This window comes from Perissodus microlepis, chromosome 23 (assembly GCF_051167445.1).
Source record: "Perissodus microlepis isolate ML-2025 ecotype Zambia chromosome 23, ASM5116744v1, whole genome shotgun sequence".
NCBI classification, from domain to species: Eukaryota; Metazoa; Chordata; class Actinopteri; order Cichliformes; family Cichlidae; genus Perissodus; species Perissodus microlepis.
The window spans coordinates 38,242,155-38,262,865 of record NC_140482.1 but is presented as its reverse complement, the minus strand read 5'-3'; the positions used below and the strand labels follow the sequence as shown (position 1 = coordinate 38,262,865).

The 20,711-nt window shown below is 38.6% G+C and overlaps 3 protein-coding genes and 1 non-coding gene across 4 annotated transcripts; 1 reads left to right on the top strand and 3 right to left on the bottom strand.

The window, feature by feature from the left end:
- The first annotated feature begins 176 nt into the window (after positions 1-176).
- LOC146362101 (5S ribosomal RNA) lies at positions 177-295 on the top strand. The gene has a single exon (XR_014799621.1). It is a non-coding gene; the product is annotated as a 5S ribosomal RNA (ribosomal RNA).
- A 4,086-nt stretch (positions 296-4,381) lies between these two features.
- LOC146362100 (mast cell protease 1A-like) lies at positions 4,382-5,966 on the bottom strand. Its single transcript, XM_084922241.1, has 5 exons — positions 5,888-5,966; positions 5,662-5,809; positions 5,441-5,570; positions 5,042-5,293; positions 4,382-4,942 (listed from the first exon to the last, which is right to left on the bottom strand). Exons 1-5 carry the CDS (start codon positions 5,934-5,936, stop codon positions 4,784-4,786), a joined length of 738 nt encoding a protein of 245 aa, XP_084778367.1. The 5' UTR covers positions 5,937-5,966; the 3' UTR covers positions 4,382-4,783.
- Positions 5,967-13,423: 7,457 nt separating this feature from the next.
- LOC146362099 (duodenase-1-like) lies at positions 13,424-16,525 on the bottom strand. Its single transcript, XM_084922242.1, has 4 exons — positions 16,304-16,525; positions 16,095-16,224; positions 15,130-15,393; positions 13,424-15,040 (listed from the first exon to the last, which is right to left on the bottom strand). Exons 1-4 carry the CDS (start codon positions 16,402-16,404, stop codon positions 14,876-14,878), a joined length of 660 nt encoding a protein of 219 aa, XP_084778368.1. The 5' UTR covers positions 16,405-16,525; the 3' UTR covers positions 13,424-14,875.
- A 2,579-nt stretch (positions 16,526-19,104) lies between these two features.
- Positions 19,105-20,331, bottom strand: LOC146362098 (duodenase-1-like). The gene is made up of 5 exons (XM_084921747.1): positions 20,257-20,331; positions 20,028-20,175; positions 19,827-19,953; positions 19,452-19,715; positions 19,105-19,360 (listed from the first exon to the last, which is right to left on the bottom strand). Exons 1-5 carry the CDS (start codon positions 20,312-20,314, stop codon positions 19,196-19,198), a joined length of 762 nt encoding a protein of 253 aa, XP_084777873.1. The 5' UTR covers positions 20,315-20,331; the 3' UTR covers positions 19,105-19,195.
- Between the last annotated feature and the right edge of the window lie 380 nt (positions 20,332-20,711).

The following is a 20,711-nucleotide window of genomic DNA, read 5'->3' as shown; positions in this document are numbered from 1 at the left end:
GTAATAAACAAACATGTGTTATTATCCAGATGTTACTGCAGATCAATGTTGAAGCTACAGTTAATAACGAAGGTTTTCATCTTTTCGCTGTAACATATGAAATGTATCACAATAACATTTATTGAACTGTGTGATATTTGCCACCTATAAAAGGTCTTTTGTATAGCGTCTTCCTCGCTTACAGCCATGCCACCCTGAACACGCCCGATCTCGTCTGATCTCGGAAGCTAAGCAGGGTCGGGCCTGGTCAGTACTTGGATGGGAGACCGCCTGGGAATACCAGGTGCTGTAAGCTTTTTCGCTTCTACACACAAACTGCAGAGGGCGCTGCTGCTCAATCAGTGGAGACAGCTTCAGTAATTACTCACTGATAACATTTCTAAAACTGATGCTTGGAAAATGCTGACTTTTAAAAGATTCGTAACAGGTTTCTTCAGGCCGGTTCTCTGGTTGTGAAAGTCCAGCGACAAAAATGATCCTCATTTTTTCCTAGAGAACATTGAACAAATGTGTTTTTCTTTTTTAGATCTATAGTTTATTCATTTGACCTACATTTGGTATGCAAATGTATGTAAATATTTGTATTTATTTGTATTGTACAATTCTAACAAATGTACAATCGTACATTTGTTAGAATTGTACATTTGTAAATATATTCAGATACATTCTTAAAATTTAATTTTGATTTTAACAAGAAAATGTTTTAGACAAAAAGTTTTCCTAATAAATAAAGAGTAACCCATTTATCTAGCGTTCCTTATTTTTAATGACAACGTTTGGAAATAAAGTAGGCTTTAATCAAATAATGTACCAAGCCAATAACAAGACAATTCTCAACTTGATTCTCTCTCTGACTATATCTAGCCAGTACCTCTTAAGCTCACGCACTAACTCAGGCTCTGTCAGGGTACTGGGTCTGAGCGACCCAGGGACCCTGAGCAGTTTTGGACTAATATTATAATATATGTATTTTGTATTGCTGTCCCTCGTTCTCCCTGCATATGTGTCTGTGTGTGTGGCCCTGGCAGGTGATTGGCCACACCTGAAGACCATGTCACACCTGCAGCTGATCAGGCCTCGTCGGAGGAGCTACTTGAGAGTGTGGTGGAGCTCTCTCCGACGCTGGATCATTGCGTGACTTCACGTCAGTCTTTTGGCCAGTCAGTACGATTGTTCTTCCGCATTGTGTGTGTCTTACGGCTGCCTGTTTGTTATCTCCCCAGGAGAAGCGGGGAGACGAGAGGACAGCGAGCACGGGGTGCTCGGACACCAAGGAGCGGGGAGAAGGGACACTGACACTGGGAAGAGGACACGTCACGGGAGTCGGGATTGCACAGAGGATTTACTGTTATTTTCCTTACCACTGTAAATAAACACACTGCTTAGCACACAGAGCTCCGCGCCTGGGTCCTCCTTTTCCTCACACCCCCACGGTTTGCCATGCCAAACCGTGACAGGCTCCTTCCCCACCAGAGAAATGAGATCCCATGTCCCAATTGCCAGTCTTGGTAGCTGGGGATCAGTCCACCAGGGTCTCTGCTCCTGGCCGCTGCCCGGCACCTGATCTCTACGGCGCCTCCTGTGGGTGGTGGGCCTGCAGGAGAATGGGCCCATGTCCCTTTTTCGGGCTGTGCCGGCTAGATATAGTCGGGCTCACCTCAATGCACGGCTTGGGCTCTCTAGCCAGTCTCCTGGAGAGAGGGTGGACTCTGTCTCAGTCTGGAGTTGCCCCTGGTGAAAGGCGGCGGGCTGGGGTGGGTATCCTATTATCCCCTCAGCTTGCTGCCTGTACGTTGGGGTTTCTCCCAGTGGACGAGAGGGTTTGTTCCCTGGGCCTTCAGGTTGGGGAACAGGCCTTGACTGTCATCTGCGCTTGTGCACTGAATGGAGGTCCAGAGTACCCAGCCTTCTTGGAGTCCTTGCGTGGCGTGCTGGAGGGTGATCCGCCTGGGGACTCTGTTGTCCTGCTGGCAGACATCAATGCTCATGTGGGCAATGACAGTGAAACCTGGAGGGGTGTGATTGGCAGGAATGGCCTCCCGGATCTGATCCGAGCAGTGTTTTGTTTTTAGACTTCTGTGCAAGCCACAGTCTAGCCATATGGAAAAGCAAGTTCGAACATAAGAGTATCCATAAGTGCACGCGTCACCAGGATGCTCTAGGCCGCACGTTGATGATCGATTTTATAATCGTATCACCAGACCTGCGGCCATATTTTCTGGACACTTGGGTAAAGAGAGGGGCTGAGCTGTCAACTGATCAGCACCTGGTGGTGAGTTGGATCGGATGTCAGGGGAGGACGCTGGACAGATCTGGCGCGCTTAAATATATAGTGAGGGTACGCTGGGAACGCCTGACAGAGGCCCCAGTCTACAAGATCTTCAATGCACAATTCTGGCAGAGCTTCAACAGCATTCCGAGGGAAACTGGGGACACCTCCTGTGGGAGGTGCTCCGGGAGTATGGGGTGTTTGGCCCGTTGCTACAGGCCATTTAATCAGTCCATTTGAGGATTCAGGGGTGACCCTGAATCCTCCCTTAGCTATGCTGCAATAGGTGTAGGCTGCTGGGGAATTCCCATGATGCATGAGTATTTCTTCTTCAGTCACCTTTCTCACTCACTATGTGTTAATAGACCTCTCTGCATTGAATCACACTTGTTATCAATCTGTGCCCCACTTCCACAGCGTGTCTTTCATCCTGTCTTCCTCCCCTCACCCCAAGGTCACGGCAGATGGCTGGCCCTCATGCATTATTGTAGGGTCTACCTTACAATATAAAGCGCCTTGAGGCAACTGTTGTTGTTGTTTGGTGCTGCTTAAATGAAATTGAATTGAAATCGAATCAGCAGCTCACAGTCCCACACCAGGTAGCAAAGACATAGTTCTTGCATTGCTTCATCAATTCTGTGAACTGCGTACTTATAAAAAGAGTTTTCACTTTGGAAAGTGGGATGGTTTTCTGGAAATTGTATGAAAAGATTTGCAATTTCAATATAATAAGACAGACACTAGTCAGAAGCCATTTTGAGAATGCAGTGGGGAGAGGTTAAAGTGATTTTAATCTTCCTTGTATAGACGTATGCAAACATTTGATTGGAAAGGTATTATTTTAGACTCAGAGGAAAGATTCATACAGCAAGTCAGTGAAAAGTAATTTTTGGAGAGCCATAGGTTTACACAAATGGGAAGAAATCTTTATTTCTTTTCTTTTTACCTGATAAATATCTTGACATGTTGACTGCAATCAGATGACACATGAGTGTGCAAATGCCTGAGGTCTGGATGCAAAGCTTTGAGGTTTGAATTCAGAGAGAGGATGACTGTGAGCATAGATGGTCTCTATGTTATATAGATACAGTCTGTGTTGTTTAGGCCTCATTACTATGCACATTTTCACTAGATATTAGAACAACATTAAGAAAAAATGCCTTTTATTATTTTGAGAATAAAGTCAGAATTTTGAGATTAGAGTCAAAAATGTATTTCGAAAAAAAAGGTTGAAATGTGAGGATTACCCTTGTTGTCCAAAGACATACTGCTACGGTTGCTATACCCTCTATAAAATGCCTTGTTTAGGCGAGTTATTGAAACAAATTGATCAGCCTTTTTGTCATACAGCATACATCCCCTTGCATTTATTGATGTAACTATTGATAACCTTTCTATCTGTCCATTACAAGCCATTTTCTTGTGTGCAAATCCACTCTTCAACAATTGTGTGTTTTTCCATCCAGATGCAGTTTTCTGCACCATCTTATCAATGTTCTTATACTGATCACCACATTGTGTTTACATGCTAATAGAGAAATCATTTCCTTCCTGTTACCAAAACTGATTCTGAAGTACAATTTCACTCAGAGGATATAGCAACCATGGCAGTTTGTAATCTGTAGGCTCCACATTTAAACTTTTTTCTTGAAATACTATTTCAACTTTTTTCTCAATTATTTTTTCTTATTGTGGCCCTAATACTCATTTGTACACCTTCAGGGAATTATTCAGATGTAGGAGGAGCACTGGAGTTAACAGGAGTACTTGAGTGCTTCCCAATTGATAGTGAAAAAAATTAAATCAGGTGTCATTTCCCCTTTTTGTGTTTCACAACTTGTGATTACACTTTTGCTTATTTATTACTCTTTTAAGTTTTTTCTTGCCTTTTTTTTCTTTTACTTTATGATTTATGATCTATTAGCTGTGTCAAGCTCAATGTTCCTCTTTGTGGAAATGTTTTACCCATTTACGCTGATAGCTCAATTTCCATATTTTCCCTTTCCATAAAGCCCATTCGTAAACATGAAAGCTTCCTGTTCATTGGGGGTTTCTTTACCAGATGTGTTAGCCATGCTCACAATTGTCTAATTTTATCTAGCATGCTCAAGTCTCCTATAGACCCTGAATACAAACAGGCATGGGATTCTATTTTTGACACCAAGCTTGTTGTGGAAATCTGAAATAAAATGAGGTGCACACAACCATGCTGTTTTCATTTGCTTATTTAACTTTGGGGGTCAAACAACAGTACAGACAGCACGCCAGCAGAATTACAAGCACAGAAATATATAAAGTTACAAGTTATCTACATGCCATGGTCATAAAATACATTTAGAACATTGTAATAAAAGATAACTTGAACATCAACACTTGCTGTAACTGAAAGAATCCATGGTGACAGAATAAAGTGATAAGGAGCTTTAAATTCAATAAGGTCAGCTTGACAGAGCGAAGTAGCAGAATCTTTTTAATTTTCACTTTTGGTTACATCGACAGAGCAATCAGGAATGCTTAAATTACACCTCTGAGAATCTTATCGATCCACTGACGGTATTTTGAGATGTCCGTATAGACATTGGGTACATCTGGGTATTTGCAGTTTAAATTTTTGTTGAAAGAAACAACACCAACTGCGAACCCATTGCAGACCAGAGGACCACCGGAATCTCTCTGTGAGGAGGACATATTTTAATTTTGTCAGTTTATATTAAGTGTTTTATATATTTTGCAAAATCTAATTAGTATATATTGAAAGGACAGAAAACATACCTGACAGAATCCTTTATTTGTTCCATAGCCACCTGCACAGATAACTTTGTTAGGAAGATTAGGCCATTTTTCCTTACAGATTTGATATTTAATGACAGGAACGTTCACCACTCTCAGCTCATTAGGTAGAGTGTAATTTTCAGTGAAACCCCATCCAGCCACCTGGCACACTTCATTTTCTTGTAGTTTTATTTCAGCATGTGGAAGCTGAATTATCCTTGCTGTGCCGTCTAGTTGAACTTTCCTAGATAACTGAAGACACACAACATGAAATGAAAATTAGAAATGTCTGTTTTCATACAGTAACCCTTTTGCTGTGATGAAATTTGAATTATAACGCCACAAATATAGGGTCTTATAATTCATGTGAAACTGTTACAACTATGAATATGTACTTACTTTAAGGAGCATGATGTCATCACCATATTGAACATTGCTATAATTTTCAAACTTGATGGATTTTTTAATCTCTATTTTTTCATGATGGTCGTTGAGATTGTGGCTTCCAAGAACAACGTGTGTAAGGTTCCTGAAGAAGTAATCAATGAGACTTGGTCAGTTTTAACGAAATGAATCAGAAATTGCCACAAAAGACACTGGATTACTTACAACTTACTTACTCATTGTCACAGTGTGCAGCAGTGACCACAAAGTCTTCAGTGATGAGAAATCCTCCACATATATGACCATGTTTGTTCTGCACTGAGGCCATATAAAGCATTGAGTTCTTTGCTGCCTTTTCCCCATGTATAATATCACTTCCATGCCCTAAAAAAGTAAAACCAAAATTAAGTTAATGTCCCAACAAATGGTTGGAAATTGATAACAAAGACTTGCAGTTCTTACCGAGGCATGCAAGAAGATGGAACAGTAGAAGTTTTTGCAGACCGTGCATGATGTTAGCCAAACGGTGAACTGTTTCTGGTAGGAGCATCAAGGAGACCTTTTTATAGGGCGTTTTGCCTTGTTGGTAAGTATGATAATAATCACTCTCATTTTGACTTCCAACCACATCCTTTTCACCCACCCAGGCCACCCCCACTTTGAGAAATGTGAGAAATGTTGCGAATGTCTTTTTTGTGTTTTATTATGGATGCGTAAAACCAAGAAAAAAAACCCTTACATCCGATGACCAAATGCTGATCAAACAACTTTTTTAAGGAGCCAAATTTTGTGTGCTTTCTTTCCCAGGCAAGCTTACATATCAGCTCAGAAAGTGAAAGTGTAACACAATACAGAAACAGTGTAATTACGATACCTTTTTAAAGTCTCACCTTTGCAAAACAATATTTTTTAACTGAGTTTTAACTTTGTGGATACTATACCATCACAAGAGCAACTAAACACCCTGCTGCTGGTGACCTTCTACAGATCCACCATCGAGAGCCTGCTCACCTATGCAGTGACAGTGTGGCATGCCAGCTGCAGACAGGAAGAGACTGCAGAGTGTGGTAAACACAGTGCAAAAAATCATCCTTGTCTGCCATCTATAACTCCCGTTGTCTCAGCAGGGCCAGAAACATCTTGAAGGGCATTACCCACCCCGGCTACCATCTTTTTAACCTACTACCCTCTGGCCGGCGCTTCAGCTCCTTACAGGCCAGAACAAACAGACTCAGGGATAGCTTCTTCCCCAAAGATATCACCATACTCAACTAAAACTTGCACAAACGTAATTTGCACTTCAGTATCTGCACTGACTGTATCATCGTTCTCTGGCGGTCTGTTTGTGTTACTTGGTGCTGTGTATTTATATTATATTTATTGTTATATTATTGTATAGTTTTTTAGAATGCGCTAAGCACATGTGCATTATGGAGCTGTTTTAAATCTTGTTATAATTTGTATAATGACAATAAGGACTTTCAATTCAATCACAACTGGTATTTATATTGAGGATTTTCCTAAACGAATCACTCAAAAAAACCCCACCATTATTCGCTGGAATAGATCAAAGCTGCTGAAACACATTTGAATTCTGTGATGAATTGTTTTTCAATCAGGGAAATCACAATTACTAGATTTATGAATGTCATTGTTGTCAGTTACAGCAATAAAACGACTGCATTCACACTATTAATAAGTAAAACAGCAACTGATACATATAGATAAGAGTCGAGCATTATCGCTCATCTGTTAACGTGCTAACTGAACACATCAAGTTTAACTGGCTATAAAATATTGCTGATAAGTCTGACTTTCAACAAACAACCACATGCACATCAAAGAAATACAGCATAATAAAAAATAATATTAATAATAATACAGATACACACATATATATATACAAAGTTTTATACATATTGCATGTGGGTTAAAACTGCAACACTCTATTGATATTTATTTATTGTTTGCATTATTTTTCATTATTTTATTTTGGCTCATATTCTGTCCAAAGTTTCTGAGACTTTTGGCATCGGACTCTGCACTGCTTTACATCAACAGAACCTGAACTCAAGCCACTGGTTCCCTTTCAGCACAAGTCTGAAGGGCAGCCTGAACCTGCTTTGTGCCACGCACACCCCCAGCCTGCACCGTCTGGTCCTGTTTTGCCATAGCTTTCCGCACTGTCTGGTCCTGCTTCGCCCAAGCCAGTGGTCTGGACTCCACTTGAATCAGTGGTCACCGCACAGTCTGGACCTGCTTCACTCAAGGGTCTCCATTGACCTCCTGAGGGGTGCAATCTTTGCGGCCTCCAGTCCTGTCGCCCAATGGTTTTTGTCATCATTGTCAGCCTCCAGACCCAGATCCGCTCCGCCTTCATAGCTGGCCTCCTGGTCAGCTTCCAAAATTGCTCTGTCTTCACCAGTGGCCACACTTTTGGCCTCCTGAACTGTTAGTTCTTTGTTTTGGTCTCTAATGCTCCTGTTTTTCTTTGTGTTCACTCGAAACACAAAAGATGAACCTTTTGCTAAACAGTCTGTTTTGCTGGTAAGTATGATTATTATCTACAATATTTTGATTTCTAACCACATCCTTTGTTCAAGGTAAGTTTGCACACTTGTGTTGCATGATCATAATCATAGTGCCACATCAGTCTGAAGGACAGACATGCTCGTCCATCATTATTTGCTGCTTATTTTTAGTTTAACATTTGAAATTTAAGACACTTTAGGCCTCCCGATTTGTTTCATTCAATATCCTTTTTGGCCTCCTGGTCAACTGTAGGTACAAATGAAGTGACTTTGGATACTTTTAATGAGTGTAAACTCAGATGTAAAGACTTTACTGTGGAAATCAAACTTTGTCAGTATGATTAAGTGGCTATTTTGGATTATACATCATTGCCAGTGACTTTTGTGACTTTCTTCTTTGCTTTTTTCTCTTATTCTCTGCATCTTTCAATGACGAAGCACAGAAACCAGTTTCCTGCTTCAGTTCTATCATCAGACTCATTGGTTTTCCATTTACACATAAATGACTAAGATATGACTTAACGGAAGCAATGCACGTCACTGGAGTCAAGTCAACAATAAATTTTGCATCCACCAAGGTCTTCAAGGTTATCTTGGTTATGTAATGGTTGAAAACTGACAAAAAGCCTTACAGTATAGTATAGTGTGTACTGGCAACATATAGACATTATATGTGGAAGCAAACTACAATGTGTTTAAAATTTGTTTATTCCAAGCTTTTTGGATTTTCTTTCCTCTGGTTTTTCACATACATTGATTGACCTGTAGTCGACTATACTCACAAGTAAAGAAGGCAGATGCCAGGCTTGACACAGCTGAATGGCATTATCTTTGAGATCTGCAGCAAACTAGATGAACCGCAGACACTACAGGATCCAGATAAGCTATTGCTTGTAGAACATGTACGTAAACTGTTCTTTGCACACACATTTGCTGATTTCTCATGCATTTAGTCTTTGTACTACTAGTCTGACTATATTATTATTTTGCATTTGGTTTCCTATAAAATCTTTAGCTGTAGTACATGATGCATATAATCTATTGCTGTATAGTTCAAATCTCATTAGCCTGTGGACAGAGTGTCTGCCGTTCAGCCATTAGAAGATGCTATTCAACAATTTAGCTCACTGAAATGTCTGATAAAGCTTTCAGCAGAGGTCTGTATTTCTGAATTTAAAAAAGTCCTTGTACTTTGCCACGTTGTTAAGGAGACTAGTGTAAGGTCATTCAGATTCTCAGCTCACAGTTCTTCTCTTTTCCTAAGTTCTTATTAATTCTCGTACCCAGCTCAAGGACAAGAGGTCAGGAAAAGACGATGGGAAGGATTTCTGGAATGTATCCTATATTAAATATTTTTGTTCTTTCTTGACTGTTTAAAACGTTTGTCCTACAGCAACCACCATAGATAAAATTATGCACTGGAATTTCAAGAGATTAAGTAAACAGACATCCAGAGGTGAAGTTTTTACACACTGTAACTTTGTCATAAGGATGGACCCACACCCTGAGTATTGGGAAAGGTTTAATACGTTTATTTACAAGCTGTGAATAAAACAGAATGGCACTGTCGGTGATATGGTGAGATTGAGGCTGAGTACATTATCCGGCTGACACGAAGATCTGCCCACATCTAAGTGTGTTCTTCAGTCTTAACAAATCAGCTTCTGTTCCTTTGATAAGCAGATGAGTTAATCAGCAGATTGATTAAGTAGAGAAACCGATAGCGGAACAGAAGAAGATGTTTTTGGCTTTTCTTTTTACACATTGGTGTAAAAAAAAAAGTTGTTTTTAATGAGCCTTCTCTTTTTTACATCACTTCTCAGAAGAGACATTTTCAGGCTAGCTTGGATATCAGATCAGAAAGTGAATGTTCTTAGTTCTTGCCTCGCCTTTTATCTTCAAAGAAAATGTTTACTATCACAACTTAATTTTAAATGGACAACTTTTTGAAATGAAGAACATAAGAAGAAACAACATAGTTCATTTGCATAGGCCAAAACTACCAAAACACATGTGATTAGTGTAATAAACTGTTTTTGAATCAAAGAAACCACAGTCACCAGATACCGGTCATAATGTCAGCATTCTCACGGAGATGAAAACACTGCATTCACACTGGCTAATGACTAATACAACAATGGCCAGAAACATCTTGAAGGGCATTACCCACCCCGGCTACCATCTTTTTAACCTACTACCCTCTGGCCGGCGCTTCAGCTCCTTACAGGCCAGAACAAACAGACTCAGGGATAGCTTCTTCCCCAAAGATATCACCATACTCAACTAAAACTTGCACAAACGTAATTTGCACTTCAGTATCTGCACTGACTGTATCATCGTTCTCTGGCGGTCTGTTTGTGTTACTTGGTGCTGTGTATTTATATTATATTTATTGTTATATTATTGTATAGTTTTTTAGAATGCGCTAAGCACATGTGCATTATGGAGCTGTTTTAAATCTTGTTATAATTTGTATAATGACAATAAGGACTTTCAATTCAATCACAACTGGTATTTATATTGAGGATTTTCCTAAACGAATCACTCAAAAAAACCCCACCATTATTCGCTGGAATAGATCAAAGCTGCTGAAACACATTTGAATTCTGTGATGAATTGTTTTTCAATCAGGGAAATCACAATTACTAGATTTATGAATGTCATTGTTGTCAGTTACAGCAATAAAACGACTGCATTCACACTATTAATAAGTAAAACAGCAACTGATACATATAGATAAGAGTCGAGCATTATCGCTCATCTGTTAACGTGCTAACTGAACACATCAAGTTTAACTGGCTATAAAATATTGCTGATAAGTCTGACTTTCAACAAACAACCACATGCACATCAAAGAAATACAGCATAATAAAAATAATATTAATAATAATACAGATACACACATATATATATACAAAGTTTTATACATATTGCATGTGGGTTAAAACTGCAACACTCTATTGATATTTATTTATTGTTTGCATTATTTTTCATTATTTTATTTTGGCTCATATTCTGTCCAAAGTTTCTGAGACTTTTGGCATCGGACTCTGCACTGCTTTACATCAACAGAACCTGAACTCAAGCCACTGGTTCCCTTTCAGCACAAGTCTGAAGGGCAGCCTGAACCTGCTTTGTGCCACGCACACCCCCAGCCTGCACCGTCGGGTCCTGTTTTGCCATAGCTTTCCGCACTGTCTGGTCCTGCTTCGCCCAAGCCAGTGGTCTGGACTCCACTTGAATCAGTGGTCACCGCACAGTCTGGACCTGCTTCACTCAAGGGTCTCCATTGACCTCCTGAGGGGTGCAATCTTTGCGGCCTCCAGTCCTGTCGCCCAATGGTTTTTGTCATCATTGTCAGCCTCCAGACCCAGATCCGCTCCGCCTTCATAGCTGGCCTCCTGGTCAGCTTCCAAAATTGCTCTGTCTTCGCCAGTGGCCACACTTTTGGCCTCCTGAACTGTTAGTTCTTTGTTTTGGTCTCTAATGCTCCTGTTTTTCTTTGTGTTCACTCGAAACACAAAAGATGAACCTTTTGCTAAACAGTCTGTTTTGCTGGTAAGTATGATTATTATCTACAATATTTTGATTTCTAACCACATCCTTTGTTCAAGGTAAGTTTGCACACTTGTGTTGCATGATCATAATCATAGTGCCACATCAGTCTGAAGGACAGACATGCTCGTCCATCATTATTTGCTGCTTATTTTTAGTTTAACATTTGAAATTTAAGACACTTTAGGCCTCCCGATTTGTTTCATTCAATATCCTTTTTGGCCTCCTGGTCAACTGTAGGTACAAATGAAGTGACTTTGGATACTTTTAATGAGTGTAAACTCAGATGTAAAGACTTTACTGTGGAAATCAAACTTTGTCAGTATGATTAAGTGGCTATTTTGGATTATACATCATTGCCAGTGACTTTTGTGACTTTCTTCTTTGCTTTTTTCTCTTATTCTCTGCATCTTTCAATGACGAAGCACAGAAACCAGTTTCCTGCTTCAGTTCTATCATCAGACTCATTGGTTTTCCATTTACACATAAATGACTAAGATATGACTTAACGGAAGCAATGCACGTCACTGGAGTCAAGTCAACAATAAATTTTGCATCCACCAAGGTCTTCAAGGTTATCTTGGTTATGTAATGGTTGAAAACTGACAAAAAGCCTTACAGTATAGTATAGTGTGTACTGGCAACATATAGACATTATATGTGGAAGCAAACTACAATGTGTTTAAAATTTGTTTATTCCAAGCTTTTTGGATTTTCTTTCCTCTGGTTTTTCACATACATTGATTGACCTGTAGTCGACTATACTCACAAGTAAAGAAGGCAGATGCCAGGCTTGACACAGCTGAATGGCATTATCTTTGAGATCTGCAGCAAACTAGATGAACCGCAGACACTACAGGATCCAGATAAGCTATTGCTTGTAGAACATGTACGTAAACTGTTCTTTGCACACACATTTGCTGATTTCTCATGCATTTAGTCTTTGTACTACTAGTCTGACTATATTATTATTTTGCATTTGGTTTCCTATAAAATCTTTAGCTGTAGTACATGATGCATATAATCTATTGCTGTATAGTTCAAATCTCATTAGCCTGTGGACAGAGTGTCTGCCGTTCAGCCATTAGAAGATGCTATTCAACAATTTAGCTCACTGAAATGTCTGATAAAGCTTTCAGCAGAGGTCTGTATTTCTGAATTTAAAAAAGTCCATGTCACATCCTCAGTCATTACCTTACCTCATCCAAATGTCATCCATAATTGTCATTCTTAGATAAGAACTGATTTCACTCTTGTCACCCTTGTCCACATGCTGAATCTCTTAAGGCTGTATCCCTTGTACTTTGCCACGTTGTTAAGGAGACTAGTGTAAGGTCATTCAGATTCTCAGCTCACAGTTCTTCTCTTTTCCTAAGTTCTTATTAATTCTCGTACCCAGCTCAAGGACAAGAGGTCAGGAAAAGACGATGGGAAGGATTTCTGGAATGTATCCTATATTAAATATTTTTGTTCTTTCTTGACTGTTTAAAACGTTTGTCCTACAGCAACCACCATAGATAAAATTATGCACTGGAATTTCGAGAGATTAAGTAAACAGACATCCAGAGGTGAAGTTTTTACACACTGTAACTTTGTCATAAGGATGGACCCACACCCTGAGTATTGGGAAAGGTTTAATACGTTTATTTACAAGCTGTGAATAAAACAGAATGGCACTGTCGGTGATATGGTGAGATTGAGGCTGAGTACATTATCCGGCTGACACGAAGATCTGCCCACATCTAAGTGTGTTCTTCAGTCTTAACAAATCAGCTTCTGTTCCTTTGATAAGCAGATGAGTTAATCAGCAGATTGATTAAGTAGAGAAACCGATAGCGGAACAGAAGAAGATGTTTTTGGCTTTTCTTTTTACACATTGGTGTAAAAAAAAAAGTCGTTTTTAATGAGCCTTCTCTTTTTTACATCACTTCTCAGAAGAGACATTTTCAGGCTAGCTTGGATATCAGATCAGAAAGTGAATGTTCTTAGTTCTTGCCTCGCCTTTTATCTTCAAAGAAAATGTTTACTATCACAACTTAATTTTAAATGGACAACTTTTTGAAATGAAGAACATAAGAAGAAACAACATAGTTCATTTGCATAGGCCAAAACTACCAAAACACATGTGATTAGTGTAATAAACTGTTTTTGAATCAAAGAAACCACAGTCACCAGATACCGGTCATAATGTCAGCATTCTCACGGAGATGAAAACACTGCATTCACACTGGCTAATGACTAATACAACAATGGCTTGCTAATAACTAGTGCAGTTACATTTACTCCATAGCATATAGCAGATAAGAGTCATATTATCTCCCATCTTGCAATCTGATTGAACATGTCTAAATGCCAAGAAAATGTTGCTGACTAAAAATACTTGCTTTAGAGAAACAGCCACAAGTACAGCAGCAAATGCAGATACATGCATATTCACAATGTGTTAGACATATTGCATGTTCTGCGTGCAGAACTAAAACATTACTGAGATACCGAATTCATATATGCATGGTTTTAGTATTAGGGCATTTTATATTTTGGCTCATATGTGATCCATGTTTTCAGAGACTTTTTCTTTTGGCTATCGTCACGGGTCTTAGGTTGAAGCAATTTTCTTTTTGTATCTATAGCAACGTTTTGCTTTTTAAAGGCCTGTTCCTTGGATGTTCCCACAGCAAAGTTCCCCAAAAAAGTTTTGAAAACGACATGAGTAAGAGAAAATACAGTTTCAAGCTTCAGGTTTTATTTTTTGCTTTTGGACTCACTGTAATGCCAAAATGCTTAAAGAGATTTAATCATTCCTGACACCTGACAGTGTAACAGAACATCTTGACTCAGGATTACATTTCTCTGCATGAAATGAATGTAAATGATATTCATATGGAAACATGAAATACTACAGTAATCTCACAGAGGAGGTGCTGTTGATTGGTGTCAAGAAGGAAGAGTTGGCTATCATAGTGTGAGAGGGAAGGTACATCCTGGACAGCCTGCAAGTTGGTTGCAGGCGTAACACAAGGAGACAGAAATCATTCACTGTAAAATCTAAAATCATCAATTAAGCAAACAAGTGTGTCGGTAAACTATGAGAGAAAGCCTCGGCCAACAAGGAACTTTAAACCCAGAACCTTCTTTCAGTAAGTAAATGGTTCTCACCACACACTATTCTGATCTCACACCAAACTCTCCATTTTCTTGTTTCTGACAAACGTGAAAAGTTAATCAAACGCTGCCCCCTAATGGTGAAAATCTAGCTCTGATTACAGCAAAAACTCCCATTGAGATCTAACAAAATGATCATGACTGGTTGGAGCCCAGGGAAAGAAGGTAGGACAAAAGATGCACTGTGGAAGAGAGCCAGAGATTAGTAGCATTTCTTTTTCTTAAGAATGGGTTTGATCCAAGAAAGGAATTTTGATATGTCTGTGTAAACGTTGGGGACATTCGGATAGTCACAGATTTTGTTGTTGTTAAAGGAAACGACACCAACTGCCAAATTGTCACACACCAGAGGGCCACCGGAGTCACCCTGTGAGGAGGAAATATTATTATGTGATTTGCCCATCAATCATCAATCTTTTTTTAATATCATAGGTTGTAGATAGAAAAAAAAGTTACCTGACAGATTCCTTTGTTTTTAAAGTATCCACCTGCACAAATAACTTTAGCCGGAAGGATATTCTGCCAAACACTCTGACACCTGTCCTTGTTAATGATGGGGACATCCACCACTTGCAGCTCGTCAACATTTTCACCGTTACTTTTTATGGCCCCCCATCCAGCTACACTGCAGGTTTTGTTTTCCTTTAGATTAATTTTTGGATGTGGAAGTTTAATTGGCTTAATAACTTTGTTTCCTTCCAGGCGAGCTTTCCTGGACAGCTAGTGGCAGAAAATAAGAAATGAGATAGAAAAGAGAATACTTAAGGCAAATTTAATAGGGTTTAGATCCAAACCATATCCACATGTGTAGCTGGTCAGTTGAATAACCAATATGTACTACAATACACAATCATCACTAACATGTTAGTATACCTATTAATGTGCAACACATTGTTAAAGTAAATAAAAACATGTTTGTTTTGCATCACATATATTGCAAAAGGCAAGCAATAAGGAACTTTCATGTGCTTTCCCATGAGTAACGTATCCGGGGCCAGTTACTTAAAATAAACTACAGTATTGGGTAAAAGTGTTGAGGCAACACTTATTTCTTTATAGTTTGCTTCCAAGGAGCCAGGCTTCACACGGCTTGCTGAAATGCATAAAATTCATTTCATGTCCAGTTCTTATACCTTACCATTTTCAGAACATTTCAGGTTTTTAGAATTCTTTTTGAACAGTGACGAGGACAATGCAGTTTGACAGGCATAAAATGGTATTTGTGCACCAACATGATGACTGTCAAACAGCTACTAGCCAAACACTTGGCCAAAACAAAAGCAAAAGACCAAATCTATCTATATAGCATCAACATAACAGATAAATAATATCAGGAAGTCATGTAAGTAGGATATGCAGCAAAAACCTGATACAGGACCTAAGAGATGCATGTCTATGAGATTCAGGAATTATCTACTTACTTTGAGAAGCATGATATCATTTCCAGATAGAACATCCTTAAAAGAATGTTTGCACATCTTCACATCATATCTCATTGTGTCATCAACCTTTTTGAGATTGTGAGTGCCCAGAACAACACTTGTAGGATTCCTACATTAATGATAATAGAGAAATTGAACGTTTATGTTTAGATGAATTTGAGGTTGCATGAAGAGTTTTGATTACTTACTTAGTAGCACAGTGCGCTGCAGTCATCACAAAATATTCACTGACAAGGAAACCTCCACATATATGTCCATTGTTGTCTTGCACTGATGCCATATACATCATCTGCTTTTTCTCAGCCTTTCTGCCTTTTATGATTTGACTCCCCAGTGCTGAAAGCAAATGTGCAAAAATTTAAAAGCAACACACTTTTGCACATCTGTAAGAAATGGATAAAATCTTACCATTATGTCCAAGAAGCGTCAAAGTTTGGAAGAGCAGAAACCCTTGCAGAGCGTGCATGATGCATGGAAGTCGGGTGAAAAATCTTTCAGGGAGATAGTTGACCACTTTATGCTTTACCTTGCACTCTGTCTGTGGTTTGTGGTTTTTGGGTTTTTTTTTCACTTCCTGTCTTCTCAGCATTCATTTCACATTTATCTTCACAGAACATTTGAATCACTCTTTATGATCTTAGAACCGAAAAAGCTTTTCAGATGAGAGGTGAAACGTCTTCAAAAACTTCCAGATGCTTTTCTTTCCGAGCTCCAGCTTAATTAATAGAGTGATGTAGACTAAATGCTGTCACATGTACATGGAGATATATGTATACAATCTACACACACAGAAGTACTTTGTGCAGGATCCCTGATACATCTAACTCACAAAATATAATTAAAAGCACTGTTTTGTTGGAGCGCACGTGCAGCAGCTCCATGATCATTTCTAACAGGCTGAAAAACAGGAATGCAGGAATCAAGATACCCAGAAGAGCAGAACGGTTAGCAAACATGGCAGTTTTTGTAGTTGTGTAATGACCTATTTTCATGGTCCTATTTGTGTTATGCACGTGTATATTGATGTTTGCGCAAAGCAGGCCAAACCAGATCGTCACACTACCACGATATATTTTTACTGTCTGTATTATTTTTCTTTTCTGAAATGCTGTTTTATGCCAGATAGTAATGATGCACACACCTTCCAAAAAGTTAAACTTTTGTCTCATCATTCCACAAAGTATTTGTCCAGTCTTTCAAGTCGTGGGGATCATCAAGATATGTTTTAGCAAATGTCTCTTTGGTCAGCAATGGTTTTCTCCTGAACTGTCCCATGGATGCCACTTTTGCCCAGTCTTTTTTATTGTTTAATCATGAACTGAGCTTGACTGAGACACGTGAAGCCTGAGGTTCTTTAATGTTGTTCTGGGTACTTTTGTGACCTGGATAAATCATGGATGTGCGCTTGGAGTAATTTTGGTAGGTCGGTCACAGAGTTATCAGTGACTTTGTTTCTCAAGTGTTTCTTTAGATTGTTGTATGAAGTGTTGCTTATTGAGTTTGTTTAGCCTGCTTTGATTTGTCACATGGGTTCTATTGAACTGAGTTCTTGATTTACCAAGTCTGCCAGTAATTGGGCCTGAGTGTGTTTAGTGAAACTAAACTAAAAAATGTGGTTAATCACAGTTAATTTATTTTTAACAAAAGGGGCATTTTCATTTTCACACAGGACCAGGTAGAGTTGGATAACAATTCTTCTTTATTTAATAAAATCATCATTTACAAAGAGCATTTTATGTTTACTCTGGTTATTCATTCATTCATTCATCTTCTTCCGCTTATCTGGGGCCGGGTTGCGGGGGCAGCGGCCTAAGCAGAGAAGCCCACCTCCTCCAGCTTGTCCGGGGGAACACCAAGGCCTTCCCAGATGTTCTAAGGCCAGCGAGAGATATAATCTCTGGTCCTGGGTGTCCTGGGTCTGCCCTGGGGCTTACTATCATTGTAGATAAATTCACAGAACTGCATTCGGAGTCTGCGTTTGAGTCCTGCCTGCTCTCGGAGTATGACAACCACCCAGTGATCCAAAACTGGACCATCCATATCTATAAACATTCTAAAAGCATGTGGATGTACAAATTACCACAGTACAAAATTAGTTTACAACAATGCTCATTCTTTTAATCAACTTGGTGATGTACAGTTAGAGCACTGTTGTGAACAAATTTTAAAAAAACGCATTACTCCTTCAGCAAAATTACAGCCTTAAGATGCAGTCGGTACTTTTTCTAAACTATTTTAGTGATATGCATAAGAGATTAAATGACTGCCAGATTTGATTACTATGTGAGCCGTGATGCATTTATTTCTCATATCACCATGACAAGCAGAAATAGTAGTTCCTACCAATCATTTAGACAATCTCAATAATATAGCTAATTTCCACTGTTTTCCTGTCAATCATAAACTTCTAATTTACCACAAATTATTAAAATATCAATATTTTAATATGAGAATTGATTCTAGAACGTATTTTATATAGGAAAAATTGGTATCAATCTGTAGACCACTAGATGGCATCAATACTAATAACATTTTGATCTGATCTGCCCATCACTAGCATTGCAGATTACAGTTTGTTTACATGAGTGTCTTTTTTACGGTTATTGCTGTTGCTCACTCAGCAGTCATGTACACATTGAATATTCATTAGTATTTAGTTTGTTTCTCATTAGCTGCCAAATATATTGCAAAAATAATGCTTTCACTATTGATTATTTGACATCTCACTCTCACTCTGTGAAATAGTTCCAATCAGTGTAGCAGTGTAGATGTACTTTCACTACTGTGGTGACACATACTGGTCTCTAAAAGATGTCACTTTAATCTTGTGGAAAAACAGCAACATCTTGAAATGGTAATGGTGATAACCTTAATACTACTATATGTTCCTTATTCTTCATGTGACACCAAATTATTTTCTGGACTCCCTTGTTATTGTTTTAATGAAATATTTCCCTTCTGATATTGTTACTAATAAAACCAGACCGTGGACGAGCAGATACAATTTTTATTTCTGTTTTTGGTCACGCAAAGAAAATGACAGCAAAATGAAGCAATACAGCAGAAAAACAATCGTAGTTTTACAAATAACTATTTGGGTTTTTCAGAATTGCATTGATCCACAGGAGGTATTTTGAGATGTCTGTATAAACATTGGGTGTTTTAGGGTAGTTACACTTGCCTTTGTTAAAAGAAACAATACCAACAGCTAATCCTGCGCACACCAGAGGACCACCGGAATCACCCTGTGAAAAGGAAGAATTTTAAGGTGTTTATACATTTGACAACGAGAGACCAGTTATTAATTTCAGTGAAAGGAAGAAGAAGAAAACATACCTGGCAGAATCCCTTGTGTGTGGGGTAGCCACCTGCACAGATAACGTTGGCGGGAAGACATATATTTATGACAGAATATTGTTTCTTACAGACTTTCTTGTTAATGACAGGCACATCCACCACCCTCAGTATATTGGTTAGAGTACCATTTTCCGTTATTCCCCATCCAGCCACTTTGCACACTTCATTTTCTTTTAGGTTTATTTTAGCAGTTGGAAGTTGAATTATTTTTACTTTGTCGCTTAGCTGAGCTTTTCTAGAAAGCTGAAGAGATACAAAATCAAATCACAAAGTTAACATTCAAAATTCTTATGCTGTAATGTAACGTAGATAATTAGATCACACAACTATGTCACTTCAAACTGTTGTACTTACTTTAAGCAGCATGATGTCGTCACCCAGTAAAACATTAAGATAAAATCTAGGCTTGAATTTTTTATTGATACTTATTTTTTGGCCTTTGTTGAGATTGTGGTTACCGAGAGCAACGTGCGTGGGGTATCTGAAGCAAAGATTATTGAGAGGCACTCAATACATTTCCTAAACCTTTTAAATGACACGAAGACTGATACTTACTCATTATCACAGTGTGCAGCAGTGACAACAAAGTCTTCGGTGATCAGAAATCCTCCACATATATGACCACTTTTGTTTTGCACTGAGACCATATACAACATTGACTTCCTTGGGACTTTCTCCCCACCAATGATGTCACTTCCATGTGCTTCAAAGAAAAAGAAAAAAAAACATGCTAATGTCCATATGAAATGTTTGGAGAATAATGACTAAAAACTGTAATTCTTACCAGCTTGTTTGAGACATGTCAAAACATTGAGTAGCAGAATTATTTGCAGACCGTGCATGATGCCAGGAAAACGGTTCACTTCATTGTAGGCGTGTCAAGCTGACACATTTATAGTGCTTCTAACCACATCCTTTATTCAAGATAATTCTGAAAAGTTTGTTAATGCAAAGATAATGTGTATAAATTTATTTAAGTATGTTATACAAATTAATTAATTCATTTTTATCATTCATAAATGTAAATTGTTGTGTTGTGTTTTAAATTGAATGGGTAATTGGGTGAAAGAATTTAATTAATATTAAAAAACAAACAAACTTCAGCATTGATCCATCCATTTCCTTCTGCTTTCCCTGCCAGGATCATGGCAGGGCTGAAGCCACAAAATAAACTAACAAGAACTTATTTGTACTGTGAAATAAACATAAAAACTGCAAACAAAGACCCCAACCGACCAG

What these genes read in the sequence shown, in the direction of transcription:
- LOC146362099 (XM_084922242.1), bottom strand. Translation starts at nt 16,404, where the DNA reads ATGATGTATATGGCATCAGTGCAAGACAACAATGGACATATATGTGGA. An exon ending in ATGATATCATGCTTCTCAAA is followed by an intron (nt 15,394 to 16,094) that starts GTAAGTAGATAA and finishes TTCTGCCACTAG; the next exon opens with CTGTCCAGGAAAGCTCGCCT. An exon ending in AAAACAAAGGAATCTGTCAG is followed by an intron (nt 15,041 to 15,129) that starts GTAACTTTTTTT and finishes TCCTCCTCACAG; the next exon opens with GGTGACTCCGGTGGCCCTCT.
- LOC146362098 (XM_084921747.1), bottom strand. Translation starts at nt 20,314, where the DNA reads ATGCACGGTCTGCAAATAATTCTGCTACTCAATGTTTTGACATGTCTC. An exon ending in GCTGCACACTGTGATAATGA is followed by an intron (nt 19,954 to 20,027) that starts GTAAGTATCAGT and finishes TCTTTGCTTCAG; the next exon opens with ATACCCCACGCACGTTGCTC. An exon ending in ACGACATCATGCTGCTTAAA is followed by an intron (nt 19,716 to 19,826) that starts GTAAGTACAACA and finishes GTATCTCTTCAG; the next exon opens with CTTTCTAGAAAAGCTCAGCT.
- LOC146362100 (XM_084922241.1), bottom strand. Translation starts at nt 5,936, where the DNA reads ATGCACGGTCTGCAAAAACTTCTACTGTTCCATCTTCTTGCATGCCTC. An exon ending in CCATCTTCTTGCATGCCTCG is followed by an intron (nt 5,810 to 5,887) that starts GTAAGAACTGCA and finishes TTACTTTTTTAG; the next exon opens with GGCATGGAAGTGATATTATA. An exon ending in ATGACATCATGCTCCTTAAA is followed by an intron (nt 5,294 to 5,440) that starts GTAAGTACATAT and finishes GTGTGTCTTCAG; the next exon opens with TTATCTAGGAAAGTTCAACT.